Source organism: Haliotis asinina, chromosome 6 (assembly GCF_037392515.1).
Source record: "Haliotis asinina isolate JCU_RB_2024 chromosome 6, JCU_Hal_asi_v2, whole genome shotgun sequence".
NCBI classification, from domain to species: domain Eukaryota; kingdom Metazoa; phylum Mollusca; class Gastropoda; order Lepetellida; family Haliotidae; genus Haliotis; species Haliotis asinina.
In genome coordinates, this window is record NC_090285.1 from 60,542,759 (window position 1) to 60,566,287 (window position 23,529).

General features: G+C 37.9%; 1 protein-coding gene across 6 annotated transcripts in view; it reads right to left on the bottom strand.

Annotated features, from left to right (window-relative positions):
* Positions 1-267: 267 nt before the first annotated feature.
* LOC137286181 (mitochondrial glutamate carrier 1-like) overlaps positions 268-23,529 on the bottom strand; it is a 38,243-nt gene continuing 14,981 nt past the window's right edge. For 3 of the 6 annotated variants that reach the window (XM_067817879.1, XM_067817883.1, XM_067817880.1), the window contains exons 2-10: positions 17,736-17,833; positions 17,133-17,267; positions 14,143-14,198; positions 11,962-12,052; positions 10,871-10,989; positions 9,857-10,056; positions 7,682-7,784; positions 6,835-6,910; positions 268-6,135 (exon numbers count right to left, since the gene is read on the bottom strand). In XM_067817879.1, the coding sequence (XP_067673980.1) occupies positions 5,991-6,135; positions 6,835-6,910; positions 7,682-7,784; positions 9,857-10,056; positions 10,871-10,989; positions 11,962-12,052; positions 14,143-14,198; positions 17,133-17,267; positions 17,736-17,752 (942 nt within the window). In that variant the 5' untranslated portion in view covers positions 17,753-17,833 and the 3' untranslated portion in view covers positions 268-5,990. Of the gene's footprint in view, positions 6,136-6,834; positions 6,911-7,681; positions 7,785-9,856; positions 10,057-10,870; positions 10,990-11,961; positions 12,053-14,142; positions 14,199-17,132; positions 17,268-17,735; positions 17,834-18,670; positions 18,901-20,375; positions 20,446-23,529 lie in introns of those variants that run through there. The other 3 variants (XR_010956984.1, XM_067817882.1, XM_067817881.1) reach the window with 3 other exon arrangements.

Here is a 23,529-nt window from a genome sequence, read left to right on the forward strand (position 1 = left end):
AGAGCAGAGTGGTTAAAGTATTCGCTCATCATGTCAACGATTGTTTGTTTCCCCTCATGCGTTCAATGAGTGAAGCCCATTTGTGGTGTCCCCTGCCATGTTATTGCTGGAATATTGTTAAAGCAGTGTAAAACCAAACCAGCTCATTTACTAACAGACAACAATAGTCCACACACAATCACCGGTCTGTGAAAGGTATCTCTCTCAACATGTCTTTAGCACTTATTATTGATACACAAAGATGATGGGAATAAAACATAACCAGCATAATTTCATAAAATTTTATTCAGTGATGCTTTGTATGCAACAATGGATGACAAAACAAAAGTAGCTTTCGCCCTGGTAGAAGCCAAGCAGACATTGTGTATATCAACAATTCCCTCCTCTGACCTTAGACACAGCACCCATTTGTACTGTTCCTTCATTTACTCAGAACCAGAAACAATGGATGACAGTTATTGTGTAGTTTTAGTGTTTCCTGTAATGGGAACATGTTATGGAATGATTAGCAATACACAATTAATATATGTTTATCAATACATATGTTTCTCTTTCAAGAATTTTCTAAAATTAATTGTGGAAGAAGTCAAAGGTAAACAATTCCTTGCTTCCCCAGATGTAAAACTGATCACACAGTCCAATGAACAAATCCAACCTGACACACACAGCAACAAAATATTAAAATTAAAAGCACCTGTTTTGATTAAGTATTTAGTATCATCATTGTTTGGATCTGCCTTGCAATTTTACATTGCTAAAAAACCAACACTGTAATTTAAAAGAACAAAAAATAGGAACAACCTACTATAACATTACTAATTCAACTCTCAAACAATTATCCCTTGATATGAACATTATGGATGTAAAATGCATCACCGCCTTTCCAAATCATGTTTTTCTTTATGCAATACTCCTACACTGTAACATTTCCTAAAGTATGCAACATTCAGACTGTCATGCTGTTGGACTAAAGACAATCACATATTTTCTCTATGGGACAGCTGGGCCTCAATAAGCTTAGTGCAAAGTTTTGATTTCATGTCTAATGGCACATAGTGCATACTGTGATATGCACTAGACTGGCCCCTCACTACCTTACCGAATCCCATTTTTCCAATCCTAGACTGTGTACATTCGTAGGAAACAGACAAGGGAGTAAAATATTATCGGCTGTAAGTTATGTGATTAAGGTTAGTAATTTCATCCAATGATGGACCCTACCCTTGTAAAGACATGAGTCTAGATTTTCAAAGCTCTCTTAGCTGTCTAAGTTGATGTTAATGTATGGCACTTATGACTATCTTAGCACTAAGACAGCTTTAAATATCTAGGTCATGTCACTGAGTGTAAGACCAGCAGAGCATCTACTGGATGAAATATGGAACTGTCTGATGAACATAAGCAACTTATGCACAGCATGTACTGAAAACTCAAAACTGCTTGATAGATTTACTATACTAATATAAAAGAATGACGTGGTCTCTTTGTTTAATAATATTATCCTGGTACAGAAACAGATAACTTGTCAACACAGCATGGAGTAGCAGTTTGTGGGCCATCTCTGACACAAACCATACGCAATTGCCTCTCCAATATCAATCTAACATATGAAAAATACTACCTGTACTTGTAACACATGTCCGAATAGTTGTTTCATTTGGTCAACATTCCCATTCAAATAAACTGGATTAAAAAATCCACACAACAAATAAGAAATATACCAAATGTCTAGTAGGAACTTAATAATTCTAAACCCTACATTATAAACTCTGCAACACTTTAACAAGAAAAATGCTATTCTAACAGTTGATGTTTGATTGGAGCTTAAGGATTCTTGCTCTTAAGTATATCACAATATTTAATCACAGGATATAATTCAAATTGTCTTCAAGAATTCACAACCATCATAGAATGCTATGCTAATTTCTACTTTATGTGACCCCGTGGATTGCCATGCCTGAATGTGAATGGTTGGTAGAGAAGGAGATCATAGTTGCAATACAACAGATCTGGGTCTCTGTCTCCCATGGTTCCATGTTTCTCTGAATTGTCATGAAATTCACCGGGTCAAAGAGGATATTCTATTTAAGATTGTGGATTGGTCGACGCACAAAGTCTCTATAAAACTGCACCTACATCAACAACACAACAATATTTACAACAAAACAAAGAATACATGATCAGTTGCTATACACTACACATGCCAACATCAAACCAAACTGTTATGTGTAAGAATGAGTATAACCATGTATTATGTTGGTATATATGAGTAGAATGTCCTCCCTGCACCTTGAAATAGAACCTGTGTATCCTGCATATACACAAGCACCATGATATATCAACCTGTATGTTCCCTGTTTAGTCTGAATTATATATTTGCATAGTATGCATAAAAAGAGTTTTTAACAAAACTCATACCTGTGATACTATTATAATTATGCAAAATGTTTGTCCTGACATTTTGAAGATTAAAAAAATTAAAAAATCAGCTGAATTTTGGAAAATTTACAAAACTTTTATCCATCAAACTACCCTAGCCATCCCTCCTGCCCTCCATCACCAAAAATATGTAAAATATATAATTTCATTTTCTACCAATATCAAAATTTACAAATAAATTATTTAAAATAATCTAATTCAAACTTGGTGAAAATGAATCTCACAGTCCATGCTCTTGGTCCTAAGTACAAAAAGCATTCCCCTAGCAAAATGTCTGGCCCTACTTAAACTAACTGTAAATAAGTAAAACTGTTCCTGCCTGAGAGAAGAATGATAATGTTGTGATGTGATGTTGCCAGGCCATTGTGGGTCAACAGAGAGAACAGTATTTAGTAACATGGATACACTCTTCAAGAAATATTTTCAGAAGAGATTCCTCCTCCTTATGACATACTGACACTGCATGGAATATCTGGAATGTGGACAGAGAACAGTGGAATATTAGCAGTACAAGCCACCTGTCCTGGATCCGCTCCACACAACCATCATAACGCTATGAATTGGCTTTGTAAAATAAGGCCTGGCCAGGGAGGCAGATGGGGAGCAACTCGGAACAAGTTTTTTGCACTAAGTGCACACAGTACAAAAATGAATCTTTGGTTCCATTACACTAGGTGGTTCAAAAACTGAGACAGCTGAAGAGTACACAGTAACTATTTTGGCAATGTTAACTAATGTTTATTGTGGAAGAACTGAGTTGGCCTCAGTGTCTATCCCGTTAAGTGTTCCCTGTGGAAATGCTATCAATGTTAAAAAGTCCCAGCTGCTAAATCAGTTAAAATCAACCAAAAGTTATAGTCACAATGTACACAAATGTTAACAATTGTTTACCCCATGAAAACACTCAGCGAAACTAGCAAATAACAGCATATGCAGTTTACACAAGGAATTAAAACACATCTTACAGTCCTCTAGCCGGTGAGCTCAGGCAGTGTCTTACTGTCGTCACACATGACCTGATTGATCCACACTGACACAAAAGTCTTATGGGCACACATGATCTGACAAGTGTGAAGTCTAATGGACACACACATGGTCTGACTGGTGTGAAGTCTTATTCACACACAAGATCTGACTGGTGTAAAGCCTTACGGACACAGACACTATGACGTTCATGCTCTGTCAGGAACAGACAGATTGACTACCACACTTGGTCTGACTCATGATTACACAATATCAAAGCGTAAGTAAAGTATTGGCAAATAAATTTGGCAAAATGTCATTGTCAACTACAGTTATATAGTATATGAAAAACTAATAAACATTAATGAATTGTGTGAAGCTTCCCATTTCAAATTTAATGAAACGACATGATTTTAAAGAATTCCTTAAATGGCACAACAGTGGCCTAGAAATCATTTGTCATCAGTACACAGATGAAGTAAACCTCAATGATCTCTACACTCAGAACATATTTGCATTATTTTGAATTACTAAAAGTTCTTCGAAAGGATTTTACAAACAAGTTGAACAAAGACCTTACACATATTATTGACAAAGAAAGTAAAAGTGAAATGTCATGAAAAGACAGTAAGTTTATCTACCAAACATTATGTGATAAGGCTAGAGATGCATTGAAAAAGATTACAAGTAAATGGGAATCCCAAGTAGACTTGCAAATCTCAATAGACTTTGTGTCAAAATGTTTTCCTATTATCAAGAACTGTTGCATTGATAGTAAGACGAGAAACTTTCAGTACAAAATTCTTCATCGCATTTTAACAACACAAACTTTTCTCCATTATTAATAAGGCTATCTGAAAGCAGCTACCACTTTTTTTGCTCCAAGGAACCAAAAACACCTGAACATCTTTTCTATGACTGTAAATATGTGTGTATATACATATGAATGAATGTACGCGTAACATTGTACTATATATGTTGTAGAGTGGGAATAAAAATGGAAATAAAAAAAAAATCTTATCTATGACTGCAGGTAAAGTAAAAAATCAGTAAGTCTTAATCAACAAGACAGCATCAAAAACATTTAGAAAAAACAACCAAGACAAAATTAATAACTAAAGCTGTTACCTTATCAAAGCATTTTGTTAAACCATTTGTATAACATTCTCAAAGTGTATATTTAAACATATCAAACTAAACAAACAAATTTGCATTTCCCAGGTTTTACACAACTTATCTAGCAAATTCATAACATTGAAAAATATACTTATGGCCCTGTCAGTGCCACACTAAAAAACAAAGGGTCAACACTTACACTTACACCCTAACAAATTTAAACAGTCCCCCTCCATCGTCTTCCCTTCCTGGTATTTACTTTTTCCTCGTTCTTCTGTCCTTCTCTTCCTATTTCCACTTTTTCACTTCTGTACTTATCTTGTATTTGCTTAATTTCCCATTATGGTATGTACAACATTCCTTGGACATTACTTTCACATCTGTGGCTAATATGTGAGACACAGACATATTGGGATTCTGTTAGAAGTAGTGTAACACCTTGCTTTGGACATGTACTTATGTATCACATGTGTAACATCTGTCCTCATGCTAACACAAAAAGTAAAATGAAAAAACAAGAATGACTCTGCTGCCTAACACACATTTTCTGGTTGACATGAGTTGTTTGATCCAGATGAATGTTGTACTTGACATATGTGGTCTGGCAACCAACACACATGGTCTAACATAAACTGACTGACACACGATCTGATCTGGTACGCATGGTCTGACACACATGGTCTAACACACATCATTTGACACAAAAGGTCACACACACAGCTAACTAATCTGCCGCTGGAGCACTATATACAAGAACACTTACATACAACCTACTTGTAGCAGGGGTGTGTCTCTTTAAAGCATCTCACGTTTGTCATTCACACATAAATTAGAAACAATACTAGTCCTGTATTATTTAGATAAACAATATCACTTTGGCCCTTCAGTTATCAAGTGCTGTCTTGATACATACTGACAGCATTTATAGTGTACCATTAATATAATCAACTTTGGTTTGGTAAACACTTATTAAAAACATTTTTAAAGTAACTATTTTCTGTCATGAATGATTGTGTAACTCTGGTCCATGTTTGGAAATAAACAAATAGTCTTTGTTACATCTTGTTAGTTCATAGAATTCAATGTTACTGGTAACTGTTAGTAAAGTGACAGTAGCACTAATACATGTATATCGTTGTGTATATTATGTGGAATGCAGCACTAATAAAATCATAAGTCATGTGACATAACAAAATGTAGAAGTTACTGTCAGTATAGCCTGAACATGCAAATGTTAAGGTCCAACTGCAGCACAAAATGGCAACGAATCAGTAACTACTCTTCCTTTTCTTCATTTTACCTCACTCATCTGACTTACATAGTCTTGATTCATCACAAAGTAAAATATCTTTGGCAAATTTTCGTTAAGAATGGTTATGCAATCATGCACACTGATCTGTGAGTGCTTAGTGCCAGAATACATATCTACACACATGCACTAGATACATCTCACACAACTAAAACCACCCATTTCAAGACTTCTTCAAACCCATCAGGAATTCCGCTACACCAAGGTAGTAAACAGTCTGTGCAATCCCAAACAGAGGCGCAATCACCAAAATACGGCATGCCGCTCCCTTGAAGAAAGCTTTGGGTCCCTCATTTGACATCACTTTCCTGAAGCCAAAATATGAGTCACATTTGAAGTTTGACCAATGTATATATATCACTTAGCTTCATGGTCACAATACAGCAGGATTTTCATCACGTATTACAGGCAAGGGTGTGACAATCTTGTCAAAATGAGATTAAGTGTAAAGAGTTCTTTGTATCATAGAAGTGGATCCCCTTTTCTATCCCAGATATGAAAATACATAACACAGATAACACAGCTCAGGTATGTCAAAGGAACCAGACAAGATCTGGTCCCACTTGCAAATAGGAATCTGTTACAATCAATCATAGCCTCCAACAATCAACTCTATATTCACCATACAACTGTACTGTCTGAATGCAAGACATGGATTTAAGAACAGACCTAACATAAATCAGTTTACTTTTCTGAAACTATTTTGAGAAGTTTAATCGCATCTACAACAATCTCATCTACGAAAGATTTGTTCTGACCAAATGAAAGTTTCAGTTGTAGCTATTAATGATTTGAAACTGTAATCGCTTTGTACAAGAGAATGATAATATAACCAAGTTCTTAAAGGATTGACAGTAAATATAGCCCTTAGAGGCCTGAACTCTCCTTATCATTAAACACTGATTTCTGCATGTTTACAGTGAGTGACTTAAGTATAACGCATACAAGATCAACATGAGTAACTATGCACCTGTTGCTGATAACGAACAACAGGGGAGACAACTCACCTGAAACAATCAGTGATCCCAGAGTATGACTGTTCCCCTTTGCCTTTATGTAGAGTCTGTAGCCTTGTCTTCACAACTACAAGCAGACAGACAGCATCACACTAAATCTATGATATATTTGCAGGTGAGGTGAGGTGAGGTGAAGTGACCTTTAAAGTCAGCTTCAAGAATGCCACATTCCATGTGCATGTGCGAGCATGTTAGTTGTATTGCACTAATTCTGTAGGTTTATATGAACCCTTCTTCAGACAAAGGCACAAGCAGTACCATCTTCTAACATTCTTGAATTTGATATTTCCAGAGACCAAGCTACTGACCTTTTGTAACAATATTTAACTAGACAACCGAGGTTATCACTACAGCGTAACACAGTAGTGTTAATCACATTATCTTTCTGGTTGTATTAACAAATCAGATTTCAGGTCATGACAGCATGCATCTTATTTGATTCACATCCAAATACTGTAGTGTTTAAGCACTTTATCTCATTGTAGTATTAACAAATCAGATTTCAGGTCATGACAGCATGCATCTTATCTGATTCACATCCAAATACTGTAATGTTGAAGCACTTTATCTCATAGTAGTATTAACAAATCAGATTTCAGGTCATTGCAGCATGAATTTTATCTGATTCACAGGCCACCCAGATATGCACAGAAACAGGTCTAGATAATACACTTATTACTGAAATCATTCAGATTGCCAAATCACAGCTACACAAAATAACACCATTCTCATGAAAATCTGTCATATGCTTGAAATATATGCTTAGTGTGGTGTTACAACACTATGTGATATCTAGTGTTAAATGAAATATTGCTAAGTTGTTTCCTCATTTACTCACCATCGAAAGGATTGACAGACAGTGAAGCCACACAACCAGCTGCACACCCTGACAGGAAGGACACGTAGAACACTGCCTCAATACTACCCTCCCGCCGCTTGCCCTATACAACAAAGTCTCATTTAGTGGTGATGACAATGTTTGCCATTCCTTACATTTACATCAAAAATGTGTGTCCTAGATTTGCACTAATTCTCTGGCACTGAACAAAATATACCAGCGTTCAACAAAGTACTAAATGTAATTTCTGTGGACTGGTTGTTCCTTTTGTTATTGTTTTTCTGCCGTGAGTACCCAGATGATATCCCAGAATTCCTGACTGGTTCATGACCTCTGCTGTGAAGGTGAAGGTGAAGTCATTTTTACTTCATTACAAATGTATTTTGAAAACAAATGAAACACTTTGAAGGTTAATCACCTGCCAGAGGTAGAAATGGTATTAGGACAGAAAAATTACAAAGTCAATGTACGTCCTTATATTTTGTCTCATAACCCTAATTAGTTTATTGTCATATTTGTATGATTTTGAAAATTAATAACAGACTAATGTTCTAGCAACAATGTCAGGGTACTACCTTGTTCAGGAATGTATCCATCAATATCCACATGAAAGAACATTATTTCATTCATCTGCAACTGGTAAATAATCCTGCTCTATGTCATGTATCTCACAACAGTTTAATTTGTGAAAAAGTGACACATCGTTTCAGGTCTGTCACACTGGTGAAACTTGTACTTGTAGCTGTGTACTTGGGTAATTAGGTGTTATCAGTTTTAAATTACTTAAGGAAGTTTTCAGATTTCTCTACCAATGGCAAAGACATTTTTAGTTTACGAATTCAAATAAATCAACTGTGTGTTTTTATTATCACAGATAATAGCCAGGGTAGGTACCATAGCTACCTATATTTACATATGATTTTTGCTATGACTGCTGGGTCAACCCTCAAAACTGTCTAAATATAAAGCTTTGCAATCTTTTGGACTTATATGAAACAAATGGCATGCTACGTGCCTGTAGTCATCATATTTTCACATGACATGATTACATATCAAGGTAAAAAACACAGAAATAGGATCAAATTGGATCAGCCACTATACCATCCAGGCATCAGAAAAAACTACACTGCTGGGATATTTTGTTACAATCAGACAAGGAATACCATGGATATTTTTTTATGACATGCATCCGGCCTCCTGACTGTTTAGGGTGACGAAATACTGCTAATGTGGACAAGAGTCCAGTCCCTTTGTCTGTCACGGTTGAGGGAGCGAGTGCTGACCAATTCGCAGCTTGGTTTCGTAATTAGACCGTCGGCAAGAAACATTATTCGGTCAGCATCAGTGCCCCTTTAAATGTCACAAGCGGACACTAAACAGAAAACCTTACCTTTGGCTTTTTAAGTTCAGAAGTCTAAACCTTAGTTCACTAATCCTCATAGTGTTTTGCTTGAAATATATGCTAGTGTTTGCTAAGTTCACATTTTCTATCAGCCTTTTTCAGTTACAATTTGCAGCAAAACAGAACCATTCAGAGAAGGCTACCATTAACTGATTCTTTGCTAAAAGATTTGGCTGTTTTATGGACTTTGAAGGTTGATTCAGATCAATCAGGTTATCAAGGGAATAACACTATCATTCATAAGTATTACCATCTATTACTTGATATTTCATAATAAAACAGATTCTGACTATATCACAAAATATTTAAATGAATAATATTACTTTCCACAGCTGCTCACAAGGGATACAGTATGCCATGCTTCAACAACAGTACCCCCTACCATCCATCCACAAAGTATCCTTCACCAACATCAGAGAACACCTTGTCATGTACCAACAAGAAAAAAACAAGACCACCCTATCACCCCCTCACAGTCATCAACTACAGGAATACATCACAGACAACAAGTCTACAACCTATTAATCATTGACAACAAAATATACACAAATGTCAGACATGTCTCCATACATCACAACCTCCAGCATCCACAAAGGATCTTGCATAGATGTCGTCAACATCAACTCTGCCATACATCTCAACATCCAGCACCCATAAAGTATGCAAAGAAGTCTAAAATTACACCAGTCACCTAATCCTCAAGCATCATTAATGGAACAAACACGAAAGTCTAATTGTAAGCAGCAACACACATTCAGCACAGATCTTCTTACCAGTGCATTGAGATGAGCAAACAGAGGAAAATAGATGGCTGAGAAGGTGACATCTCGAAGAGCAGTGGCTCCGCATCCTTGATATAGACCAAAGATGCCTCGTTGTCGGAGCAGGTCCAGGGCAATCTTCGTTGCAGAGAGTCGGGGAGCTGTGACTGGCTTGCCTGCTACAGCGCCATTGGCAGTCAGATCAACCTTGGCTGGAATAGTCAACAGCATGATATGGAGTACGCTTAAATTTTTAAGACAGGGTGCAAATTTTGCTGTGAAGAGTTGTCTCCCTTGCTCTTGCCATATCTCCCGTACTCTTGTCATAAACCTAAAACCTAACATAAACTTAGATTCTTGGATTGACCTGATAATGTTTCTAGATATGGCAGTACAACAATGCTCAAAATACATCACTGTAATGTTTTCTGTCTGCATCACATTCTCACAGTTGACACGCACACCAACATGAACCACTGGAAAAAGAGGAAACTTCGAGAAAGCATCGAGATCCAGAGAAAGAAGACAACCATGAACCAGGACCAACGCATTTACTTTCCTAGTGTTTACTCTATTGTTCTATAACTTCAACTTTGTCTTACACTAGTTTGTTACCTTTGTACATAAATCCTATCTAACTGGCTTCCATTATAGTGTTATCTTTGTCCATCAACACACTCCACACCCCAGCTCTTGGCTTTGTCATTACAACACTCTGTTTTCTTTGTACATTAATCCAATCTCTTTGGCTTCATAATTATGCTGTTATCTTTGTACATTCTGGTATTATATTGTTATCTTTGTACATCTGTATATATGTACTCTTAGTACTGACTCAGCATTCACCTGATAAAGGAACAAGAATTAGCTCTGACAAGTCGTGTAAAGAATGAAAAGCAGTTGTTCTCCATGAAGTGTGTCATGTATTCAGGAAATAGTGTTGAAACTCAAATCTGTTAAACTAACTCACCTCACTTACTCACTAGCCTGGAACTAAATCGACAGGTCAGCTGACTACACACTTACCAGAGCGGCCAGCATCCTGGAGCTGTATCTTGAGCAGCTCCATGGGTGTTGTGACAATTATCTGACACATCCCAGCCCCTCCTCCTGACAGCAGCTCCCGACTGAAGGGAAGTGTCCCTCTGCAAAACAAGGCAACAGTGAGCAAACAGGGAATTTTGGATCATTTTTCCCTGAATATTCAATGATGTCAGCCTTGTAATGTAATGATATCAGTCTCAAAAGTTTATGGTGCTTGCTTTTTGAAGTAATGTCATCGTCTTGGTAACATAACTCATCAGTACGAAGACCCAGGTTTGATTTCCCCCCATGAGTACAATGTGCAAAGCCCATTTCTGTGGTTCCCCATGGTGATATTGCTGGAATATTACTGAAACTTTGTTTAACCACACTCACTCACTCGCTCACATGGTTACGTTACCATCCTCCTCTGTTCATGCTATAAGCTTCTTGTGTTAATAGTATCTGATTCATAATTCATTGTTATCAGCCTCTTGTGCGCAATAGAGGTATCGTCTACAATATTGTTCTATAAATAGCCTCACTGTGAGTGAGTGAGTTTAGTTTTACGCCACACTAAGCAATAGTCCAGCTATATGGCAGCAGTCTCTAAATAATAGAGTCTGGACAGACAATCCAGTGATCAACAGCATGAGCATTGATCTGTGCAACTGGGAACCAATGACATGTGTCAACCCAATCAGCAAGGCTGACCACCCAATCCCGGTAGACGCCTCTTATGACAAGCAGGGTCGTCCTTTATAGCAACAATGGGTTGGTGAAGGCCTATTCTACCCCGGACAGCCTCACTTTGTGTTATTAGTACCTTCATACACTGGCTAAAAACAACATGATATGACGTCACTGATACCTGTTGTTTCTCTAGTAGGGCAATCTTGCGAGACTATGCCATTGTGTCTTGCGGCATCCTACTGTCCAGTAAACTGCCACTCTATCATCATGAAAAACATGCAAGAACAGATATTCCAAGTTATTTCAATTGTTTTCAGTACTATCAATTCTTTTTTTACCAGTAATATGTGATTTCAGCACTTGTTTCTTAAACAGCAATTTACTAGCCTGTCGTTACTCACTTATCTGTGCGCAGGTTGTGTCGGAAAAAGTCATTGCCAACAAGTTTGATGGCCTTCTCAGGGGTGATAAGCAGCAAGTTCACTCCCGAGCCTGAAACACCAAATATCTTTAAACCTTTGACCTTCAAACTCTGAGCATTAATCAGCAGGTCAAACCAATTTGTTTCACATCAGTGACAGACTTAGTCATGTCACATTTGACTCAAAAGCAGACCGATGCATTGCATTCTAACTATAAACACTAATAAACAGATAATACTCAATGAAATGCTAAGCATATTCAACACATTAAAATTTATTTTGGCCTAATTTGTGTCCTAAATATAAAGAGGTTGTTTAACAAACTATCATCATTAAAGAATTGACATAGTTCACTATTTGTTACAAGGGTGACATGCAAGGAGAAGAACAGCCAGGTGTGCGAGAAAGGATGGATACAGCCGCAATCGTTTGGCTGGGGACTTTCCAAAAGTCATCATGACAGGGATCATCTGTATCCAACTCTGATTCTGCTGCTGAAGTCCACTCTGATGATGACTGATCTAATGGTGGCATGGTCGAAGCCACTCTCTTGCTACCATTTAGTTCCAATATCCTTTTCACTTTTTTCAACACGTCTCTACCATGTTTCTTGAAGATGTTACTGATGGACTGCTGCATATGTTTCTGTACATCACCAAGCTTGAAGGTGGCGTTATTTCTTTCCATTTTGGAGGTAATGAAACCCTCGACCAGCTCTATAGGGTATAGGGTCACAATGGTAGGGGGAAGACAAAGCCCTTCATAACCATGACACTTATACACTAAGTAATAAGAGGTCAGCCTTAATCATTTTTATGTGTCTTAATAGTTCCGTACAAAACAGGTTTTGTTGCCTTTAATGGAACTATCAATCCATTTTCCACAAGCAAGGCCAACATATCCTCCTTCCAGTTGTTGAGACTGGACTTTTGTATCAGGGTCCTGTACACTTTGGTACCTATTACTGTCCATGACCACTATGCTGTTTGACACAAGGTGAGAACAAGCTGTTTTTGTAGCCATTCTAAAAACCATTAATCTTGGTGTGGTAATCACGACTGTCTTTCGATTTTGCTTTAAGTACAAGCGAAAAAACAAGACAAAACCCTTTAACTTATACATCATGCATGAAACACAATCAAACACTCATCCTTGCCAAGTGGGAGTTCCTGCTCATGTACTGGCAACCCATTCAGTACCTACGGTGTGACTGGCATTCACCCATGTTTCATCCAGAAAAACTTTTTGAAACCTTCATTATGTTTTTGCATAATTGCTCACAGGTGGCTGCTTCATAATGTTGGACCTTTCACACTTCTACTTTCCCCAATAATCTTTTCAGAACAGAACTAAAATTAAAATAGCACAAACCATAACTGACCTTTGGATACTACAACAGAATGTTAAGTTTCCATGTGCTTTTTCAAAATATGCAATGAAAGGAATTTATTTTGGCCATATAACCACCTATAGCATTCCAAACAAGTTCATTTTGAAATGAATCAAGAGTTTCCATTTTCACTGGTTTTGATACAGGTGAGTTACTGATGGCTGAAATGCCATTTCTTCTGCTCAGTGGGTGTTTACATTGTCGCTCAGACAACCAAACAGCAAATGCTGTGCGTTTAAGGGTGTTTTGAAATTGCAGATTTGGGGCCAGTGCTCTGTGATTCAGCCTAGAAAAAAATCAAACTTTGTTAACAATGCATGTCACTTTGTGTGAATATTTCATTGACTGTATCTCTCAGCTCACGTAAATGAATCAATAACTCTGTCAGCACCTGTGCACATGCTTCTCACACACCTGGCCGTTCCTCTCTTTGAACTCCTCCATGGTAACAAATAGTGGACTGTGCCAATATTTTAATCATAGTTAGTTAAACAGCCTTTTTTCATTTTTAGGACATAAATTCTAAAAAAAAAGCACAGAGTTGGTCTGATGCTTTGATTATGATCAGTGTTTCATTGAGTCTTATCTGTTTATTACTTTTTGTGTTAGACTGTAATTCATCAGCCTACTTTTGAGTCAAATGGACTGCAACATACTTCAAAATTTGGTACAATAACACCATAAATAAGCATCATCAAGTGAGTAACCAACACTCCCCTGTCTCCATCAACTGAGTACAAAACAGTCTTGGACTTCATGAAAATACTTACCCCTGTACATTCCAAAGAAACCTTCATTACGAAATGTCTTCACCCCACAGTCAACACTGGAAAGAGGTGTGACACTGTTACCATGGTAATAAGGAACACAAGGTCCTATTTCATTAGCAAAAATTATATGATATTGTTTAAAAAACATCAGACCCACATATGAAACAAAAGCATTTGCCAGAAAGATATTCGAAATATGATATTAAGATTCCCTTTCTAAATCATAAAGAATTATAAATGCTATCCTAAACAAGGGTCATCAGAAGACGACATATCCCATCGTTCCCCACATGTTTGAAAGGACAAATCATCAGACAGTTACTTGATGTTTTCTAGACTAAGTTTGAATCATTCCCATGGAAATCATGAAAAATATAAATGCCATAAATCTGTAAACAGCAAAAGGCACCACTTCATGATCAGTCTCATACATCTGCCAAGATCTGTTGAAAGATATGAAATGCTTTTCGAGTTGTACTCCGGAAACGAAGCTTATCCCTCCATTTTGAGACTAAGTCAGAATTGTTTCCATAGAAACCGGGAAAAATAAAAAAGCCAAAACTTTGTAAATAGCAAAAGGCACCACCTTGTGGTCTGTCTCAAATATCTGCCACGTTTTGCTGAACGATATTAAATAGTTTTCGAGTTGTGCTCCGGAAATGAAGAGTATACCTCCATTTTGAGACAAAGTCCAAAACATTTCCATGGAAACCAAGAAAATAAGAAATCACAAAAACCTGAAAATAGCAACAAGAGTCATAAGAAGATGACATATCCCCCCGGCCCCAACATATTTGAAAAGACAAATCATCTGACAGTTACTTATTGTGTTTTTAGACCAAGTCAGAATTGTTTCCATGGAATTCATGAAAAAAATATAAATGCCATATATCTGTAATCAGAAAAAGTCATCATTTCAAGATCTGTCTCATATATCTGCCAAGATCTTGTGAAAGATATGAAATGGTTTTCGAGTTGTGCTCCGAAACAAAGTCAGCAACGTGTTCATGGAAAAGAGAAAATAATACATCATAAAAACCTGTAAATACCAAACAGGCACCACTTTGGGGTCTGCAACACATATCTACCAAGTTTTACTGACACATATTAAGAAGTTTTTGAGTTCTGCTCTGGAAACGGAACACACCTCTCACGTTTGAGAGTAAGTCTAAAACGTTTCCATGGAAACAGAGAAAATAATACATCACAAAAACCTGGAAATAGCAAAAGGCACCACTTCAGGTTCTGATTGATATATCTACTAAGTTTTGTGGAAAAATATTGAACGGTTTTGAAGTTCTGTTCTGGAAACGAAGTCCACCCCACCATTAGACTAACACCAAAATGTTCCATGAAAAAAAAATTCTTCATTCTTCATTTTAACTAATGAACCTGAACTAGTGATTGTTTTCTTTGACATACATAAGTACATCAAAAACACAAATATTTTCAAACAATCTCATGCTAGTACAAGGTTACCAAAAAAGACAACATTTGTTAACTTTTCATAAATAGAACAACTATTTTGATATGCTTGACATACTTATCTTACCCAGTCGCTTTAGCAGTAATTGATTAATATACGTCAACAACATACCAAATAATGAGAAAAGCACTCTGTATTAGTTCACGGTTATTATTTTCATCATATTAGCAAATAATTGTTGTACCCAATCAGTCTGATCAGATTTCTACCACTGTGACAATATGTCCAATGTCCTATCACTGTGGGCATGTTTGAATGATGCCAACCAGATGCTACTTCTGATCAAAATGACTAACCACGAATGTACACTCACAGATGCAGTGGGAGAAACAGACAGGTGTCCATATCAATCAAATCAATACAGGCCTTATTATGTTTCATGGGAGGGTACAAGAGTAGTTCTTTTTTTATATGGCTCACAGGTGAAGGCTACATATTCAGGCTTTACAGTGGTGAAGGCTAAATGTTCGGGCTCCAACAGTGGTGGAAGCTACATGTCCAGGCTCCAACAGTGGTGGAGGCTACATGTTCAGACTCCAACAGTGGTGGATTAGCTTTATGTTCAGGTTCCAACAGTGGTGGAGGCTGCATGTTCAGGCTCCAACAGTGGTAGAAGCTTCATGTTCAGGCTCCAACAGTGGTGGAGGCTACATATTCAGACTCCAACAGTGGTGGAAGCTACATGTTCAGGCTCCAACAGTGGTGGAGGCTACATATTCAGACTCCAACAGTGGTGGAAGCTACATGTTCAGGCTCCAACCGTGGTGGAGGCTACATGTTCATACTCCAACAGTGGTGGAAGCTACATGTTCAGACTCCAACAGTGGTGGAGGCTACATGTTCAGGCTCCAACAGTGGTGGAAGCTTTATGTTCAGGCTCCAACAGTGGTGGAAGCTTTGTGTTCAGGCTCCAACAGTGGTGGAAGTGTTCAGGCTCCAACAGTGGTGGAAGCTACATGTTCAGACTCCAACAGTGGTGGAGGCTATATGTTCAGGCTCCAACAGTGGTGGAGGCTACATGTTCAGGCTCCAACAGAAGTGGAGGCTATATATTCAGACTCCAACAGTGGTGGAGGCTACATGTTCAGGCTCCAACAGTGGTGGAAGCTACATGTTCAGGCTCCAACAGTGGTGGAGGCTACATGTTCAGACTCCAACAGTGGTGGAGGCTACATGTTCAGACTCCAACAGTGGTGGAAGCTACATGTTTAGGCTCCAACAGTGGTGGAAGCTTTGTGTTCAGGCTCCAACAGAAGTGGAGGCTACATATTCAGGATCCAACAGTGATGGAAGCTACATGTTCAGGCTCCAACAGTGGTGGAAGCTACATTTTCAGGCTCCAACAGTGGTGGCGACTACATGTTCATTTTTTCAAAATGTTATACGTACAAGGCTACATCCATGCAACATGCGCCATTTACAGGTTATATTAATGCAACATGATATGTACAGGTTACATCAATGACTGATCCTAGAGTTTGGATTACATGATAGTGTGACTTACAGGTTTTTATAGAGCAGCTGTCCATTAGGCCCAGGTTGCTGGTTCTGCAGGCGAGTCTTGACAAGGTCGATGGGGAACACACATGTCACACCTACTATACCCGCAATACTGCCATTTATCACCTTTGGGACAAGGCTGGAAATGAAGAGGACGGAAGTGGAGTGTTCCATTAGAATACAAACAGAATAGATTTTTTACTCTAAACCTGTATTTTAACTGCATCGTGTCTTTTAAGAGATCAAACAGATTTTCATAAAATGTCACAGGTGCCATCATTACACATACAGAACTCAAATACGGTTTTATCAAATTGATATCTGTTGTGAACCTTTACACAATGACTTCCTTAAGAATTATAACTGATCATTCAATATTTACACAAATGACCCCATTTACAGTTGGTGACACATAATTCATTCGACAGCAATGACTAATGCACATTACCTATGACTGTTAAGACATACTCACAAAATGACATAGGGAAGGTAAGCTAAAAAGTCTTCTTCTGCTAAAACAGGCTATAAAAGTGAATTATGATTACTATATATTCCCCAGCAGGAATACTTTTACAGGGGATATATTTTACCCTTCATAAGCACTCACCTAAACTTTGAATCCATTCAAGTTCCTCGTCAGATCAAGTTGCTGGTAGAACAGTGATTCTTTGCTACCTGGTACACTTGGTTTCTAGGAATTTTTGTCTGAAATAGAATCACATTATTGTGAGTGTATGAAATGCACAACTACACACAAATATACCTCTATTTCTGGCTCACATGTCTTCTGTGAAAATCAAAAATAAAATGCTTGTAGGCACACTGTAAATCTGTATTTCTTACCGAAGACCTATATTCAGGTGAATATACATATGTCTTTGATCAAATTTACAAAACCAGCACACTCCAAGTGTACATCATCTGTTAACTGCTGTAAACACATAAGAATGCATACCTCTGCAATATGTATCTTTGCAGGGCATGGATTAATTTGCTCACGCTTGACAATTTAGCTTAATGGAATCCTTTGATGCTGTCTACATAAAAGCATTCCCAAATCACTATTCCCTACTGTGGAGCTCTCAGCATGAACACATCAATGTGCTCCACATGTCCATAAGATGCACATACCTGCCTGTGTACATGTAACAAAGACATGCCAGTTTCAGTTAAGTCTCTAACATCTTGCACTGACATGAAACTGAAGTACTGGCACTTATCTGCGTCCATGGAACAAAACACATTTCACATAGCTCCAGTACTATCAGAGCTTGCACTGACATTTAACTGAAGTACTGATACCTATGTATGTAAATGAGAAAAAAAAATTGTACACAGCTCTAACATTATTAGAGCTTGCACTCAGATATTTAACTTAAAGTACTGACACTTATCTGTGTAAATGAGAAAAAAACACATTGTACACAGCTCCAACACTATCAGAGCTTGCACTGATATTTAACTGAAGTTCTGACACCTACCTTGTCCAAGGGACAAAACACATTCTTCACAGTTTCAGTATTTCTAAAAAATATCACTTACCTGACATAATAGATGTGCAACGATCTATATGGCCAGGTATCCATAACAAACACTCAACACTGTCAATAACCTTGAAACGCATCAAATTCCTATTGTAACCAAATGTATCGACTCCTGACACGACTGGCTCCACTGTCTGGCACTGTTATGATCATATGTTAGTTCAACCTTATGTAATCCTATGCAGTCAGTAAACAGTGAAAGTAAGGTTGCAAATCATCCCTGTATTATAAACAACCACTGACCCAGAGTCAGTTTACTCACATCAGTGCAGTATGAAACTTGGGCTATAACGATGTGTCAACTTGTCCTTTGTTAGAAAATATATATGTATGAGGAGTTCCAAACTTAGTACTATTATCTGGCCAATCACAGTAAAGCAATTTTGTAGAATGTGTTGTCTTTTGTTTGTTTCAGAGATATTTCACATCATGTTTCAACATATAATTCAGTAATATTGTATGTGTTTAAGTGTCTTCCCCTGTGTTTGTCCTATTATAATAGTTATTATGAAGAAATTATCACCACTGTAAAGCCTGGATAGGTTTTAACTTTAGATAATGGCATGCATTGGGTATTGGTTAGTTGTTTAGGGAAGTAGCCTGATGTCTGCTGCAGTTTGGGGTAGAAATTAACAGCCTATGACTCAGTGTGATCCCCCGCTGAGGTGGTTGTGGAGAAGTTACTTGCACATCAAAACTTAGCACAGTGTCGCAAGGTAAGCAAGTGGATGATAGATGCATCATGTTTGAGTGTTATCTATGAATAGCATCTGTGTGTCACATTTAAGGTGAAAGACAATATTTGCATATTTTCTGAAGCCTGTCAAGTCACTTAGTCATATCTTGAAAGGGAGTGTTGATGTAATTGTCATCATTTATGCGTTGAAAATTATGTAACCCTGCACAGAGTTTTCAAATACTCTCATATTTGACATTTGAAAACACTGCATTAATATAACAACTGTTTCCCCCAAAAGTTTTATATTAAGAAATTTTCCTGATTGAAAAACTGGGTTCTATTCATGCCTAACATTCCTACACTGGTAAACATACCACATCCATCCTGACTGCATATAAATCACTCCTTCCATCCTCACCTACATCTGGTATTCTTCACCTCACACACTTATAGGGAGCATCATGTTTATCTGGTAGTCAGTGATGATACTGGGAAACACCCTGAATACAGCTCTTGACATTCAGCTGACCTGTGTCAGCGCTTTCTCTATTGACTCGATGGGTCAAGCTGAATCTTCCCCTCAACGTCATGCACCCATCATGCAACAAACAGAATTCTGTAGTCTACACTTAATCATCAAAACTCATCTTGATATGGATGTGCAAGTTCTTTATTATTTACACATAACATTTCTGGGCTAATATTTACCCCTTCATTCACCTGATGTCCTTAAGGAGGCAAGTATTAGCTCAGAAACGCTGTGTGAAAATGATAAAGAAGTTGAGCATCCATATCAACTACTTGTATTACTGTACCAACCTCTAAATGCCTATCATACATCAAAACTGATCTTGCATTAAGCTATATACTCAGCCTCACTGATAATGCTGCATACATGTAACAGAACAGATATTTTAATTTCAGCTTTTATACATTTGTATCAAGAGCTAGACAACTGAAATTTGTATCCATGTTTATTAAGAGTCTTGTAAGAATTACAACAAACAGTAGATCACCAACTCACCAGCTCCTGATCAATACCTCTCAAACACAAACTCTGCTCTGTCCCACAGTAAGTCCAGGTCAGTTGCTACTACAGCCCACAACTACCTGATCAGCTGCTCACTCAGGTTCAGTGTGATTCCATCTGTCAACTCAGTAGCTAGAAATGGTATAGTCAATACTTATCTGGGAACAATCAGCTGATGAGGACTACCTACTTGGAGCAGTGCTACTCAGCATGTGTGGACAACAATGTTCAAAGGTCAGGGTATACATAAGGGATTGAGAAGGTCCCTCCCAAAACAGGCATTCTACATACAACTGATAAGATTCTTCTTCCTTAAAGCTGCTACAATGAGGTCAAAATTATCTCTTGGCTATGAAGGTGGGCTACAGGATTCAACAGATGCTGTACCTATAAGATAACATTACTGATTGCATATGTGGAGATGTAAAAGATCAAGATTATGCCAGAGCTGACCCACTGAATTCAGACACAACAGAGATAATACAATGAGGTCTCTGCACTGTCTGAGGCTGCGCTGTACACATGATACCTAGCCTATCTCACAGTCCCTGAACCACATTATTTCCCTACTGCCTAGCCCTCTCTGCAGTGGTAAAGCATTTAAAGTCTAGATTTCCTCAGGTTGATGTCTGAATCTCTGGTCTTAGTGGGGTTCCCTTTCACTTTTAATTGTTACAATCAAAAATATCTATATTCAGAGACCAAGAGTAAGTCTATCACGATACCCTATACCAGAGGCTGGGGTGTTCTTACCACAGAGGAAGGATTGAGCAGGGAGGTCAACATTCCAAACTGAACAACTCAAGCTGAACATTATAAGTTACCAAGCCTTCGAGAGTTTGATTTATCAAGTGTCCGAGTTAAATATCAAACAATAATGAAGTTCAAGATATTTAGCTTGGACACATGATACATCTCCAAATCAAACATGTGAACACATGGTAACAAATTTATCTCGATGAGCACCCTCACTAAATGCTTTAAATCTGGGCTGGAAGAATGAAAGAATCTAAATGACAGCCCATTATGTCTGTATACCTTTCTGCTAGTGAACACATAATGTTTTGGTTCATAACACTGCATTCAGCACAAAAGGTTCAGTCTAGTACCGTACAACAGTTCTAGACTGCAATAAAGTATTTATAAAAATTAGGCTAAATGGTAGCTGAAACTGTGATTTCTTAAATACATTTGAATCGTCACATCACCTCATGCAGACATTCTACCTTAGAAACAGTGCAATCAAATGTTGGAAATCCACAATGTCACTCACTGTCAAACTTTTGTATACTAAAGGAAACTCTCAACACATAACAACATAAGCAATTGCTACTCTGTTAACATGTAACTTTCATCAACTTGGGGTTACTTGAGGTTAGGTTAGCATCATGACAGCATGATATGTACTGGAATGCACAAGCCTCAAAGACGACACTCACATTAGACCAAGCAACGGGTTACAGTGTAGACATGTCGATATTCTACAGCAGGTAAACACATGGACACAGCTATAATGAATGTGTGGATTGTTTATGGTACACTGCTACCGAAGTGGCATTTATGACCTAGAAGTTACAGCATATCTGTCGCTGACCTCTCTCAGGTGGAAGTCAACGTGTCGGTCATGATCACCGCTTGGAAGTGTCATGGCAGACTCCAGGACCGTGAAAGAAAGCGACACGTTTTGGCTCACTAGCATGAAAACAGGGCAAGAAGAAGATGGGAGAAGAGAAGGTGAATTTGTGCTAGTTTATGGCTTGTGCCATACTTTCTTTTTCTGAATTGTCAACTCACTCATAAACAGAGAGAGACAATATGTATAAAGTCTTGTGATCAGAGATGACGGCCATAATTTGAGCTGCACCAAAGTGACACCTCAACAAAACAGTGTGGCCCCACTGGCACAGATTGAGTGATTTTTTTACACTGTGGATAGACTGCAACTCTTGCTTATTGATGGCATGGGCTTCTGGAGCATACTGACTGCAAGGGGAACATTGCAATACCAAACTGCATCATCTAGTGTTTGTTCACAGAAAATGTAAACAAGGGAGATAACTCTTGACAATATGTTGTTACTAAATAAATCAGTGGTCCAGTTTAACACAGAAAAATATACCTACAGCATGTGACCAGTTTTTAACCAAAGGACAGACAACATTGCTGTGGAAGTTGAGATAATGTTGCATGTGCTAATCACTCTCACTCACTCAGTGCAGGCCTACCGTACACTGATGAAGTGGAATGGTGAGGTAGCCAAGTGGTTAAACTTAAAGTGTTCATTTGTCACACTGAACGCCCAAGTTCAACTCCCCACTCACTCACTCAAGATGATACCTGGAAGTCACAGATAGCCAGAGAACATATATATTGTTCACATGATATATATTAGTCTAAACACACACATGCAGTATACAAACATGCTAACATATAGGCTATATTAAAACATCCATTTTTCATCCCATATGACTTTTCAGAGGGTGTGACAGAAGCAGTGTTAACTGACATTGGGTGTGACTGACATGATGTTGCTTGCTGTACAGAGATGCTGTGGTTCAGGAATAATGAATATATGTTTAGAATCCCTGTTTGGTCCTTTTTGGTCCGCAAAATACTCTTGGGAATCCGACAATACGAGTTATACAGTGTGTAGAAAGGGTGTACAGGATTCTCAGATCCTTGTACAATCCATATTTCCTGAGGCATTCCGTCACGTACACTCTGTCAAAACACTGTCTGGTGAATCTATTATTACCCTTAAGATCTTTTAATTTAGGATACCTTTAAACAACAACATTCAACATGAGATGCAAAATGTTTCGCCTCAATATTTCCTGAACGGTCACAAAGGAAGATAGCTCAGGATGGCTTAGTTTACAATAAAAATGATCAAATTTGAGGTTCTGTTAAACAACAAATGAAATATAGAAACATTCAGTTTTTAGATACATTTAGTGATACCTGCAATAAGAAATTATGGCAACACTTTTATGACTGTTCATACTCACAATTGTATACATCAACTCTAAAATTTTGAAGCGATCAGCTGCTTGGCAGCAACATGCCATCAAAGGTGAAGTTCATTTTTGCAGCCAGTGTAGTGTGTCACATGACAGATTTGACAGGGTGTATGGTTCATTCACCCTGT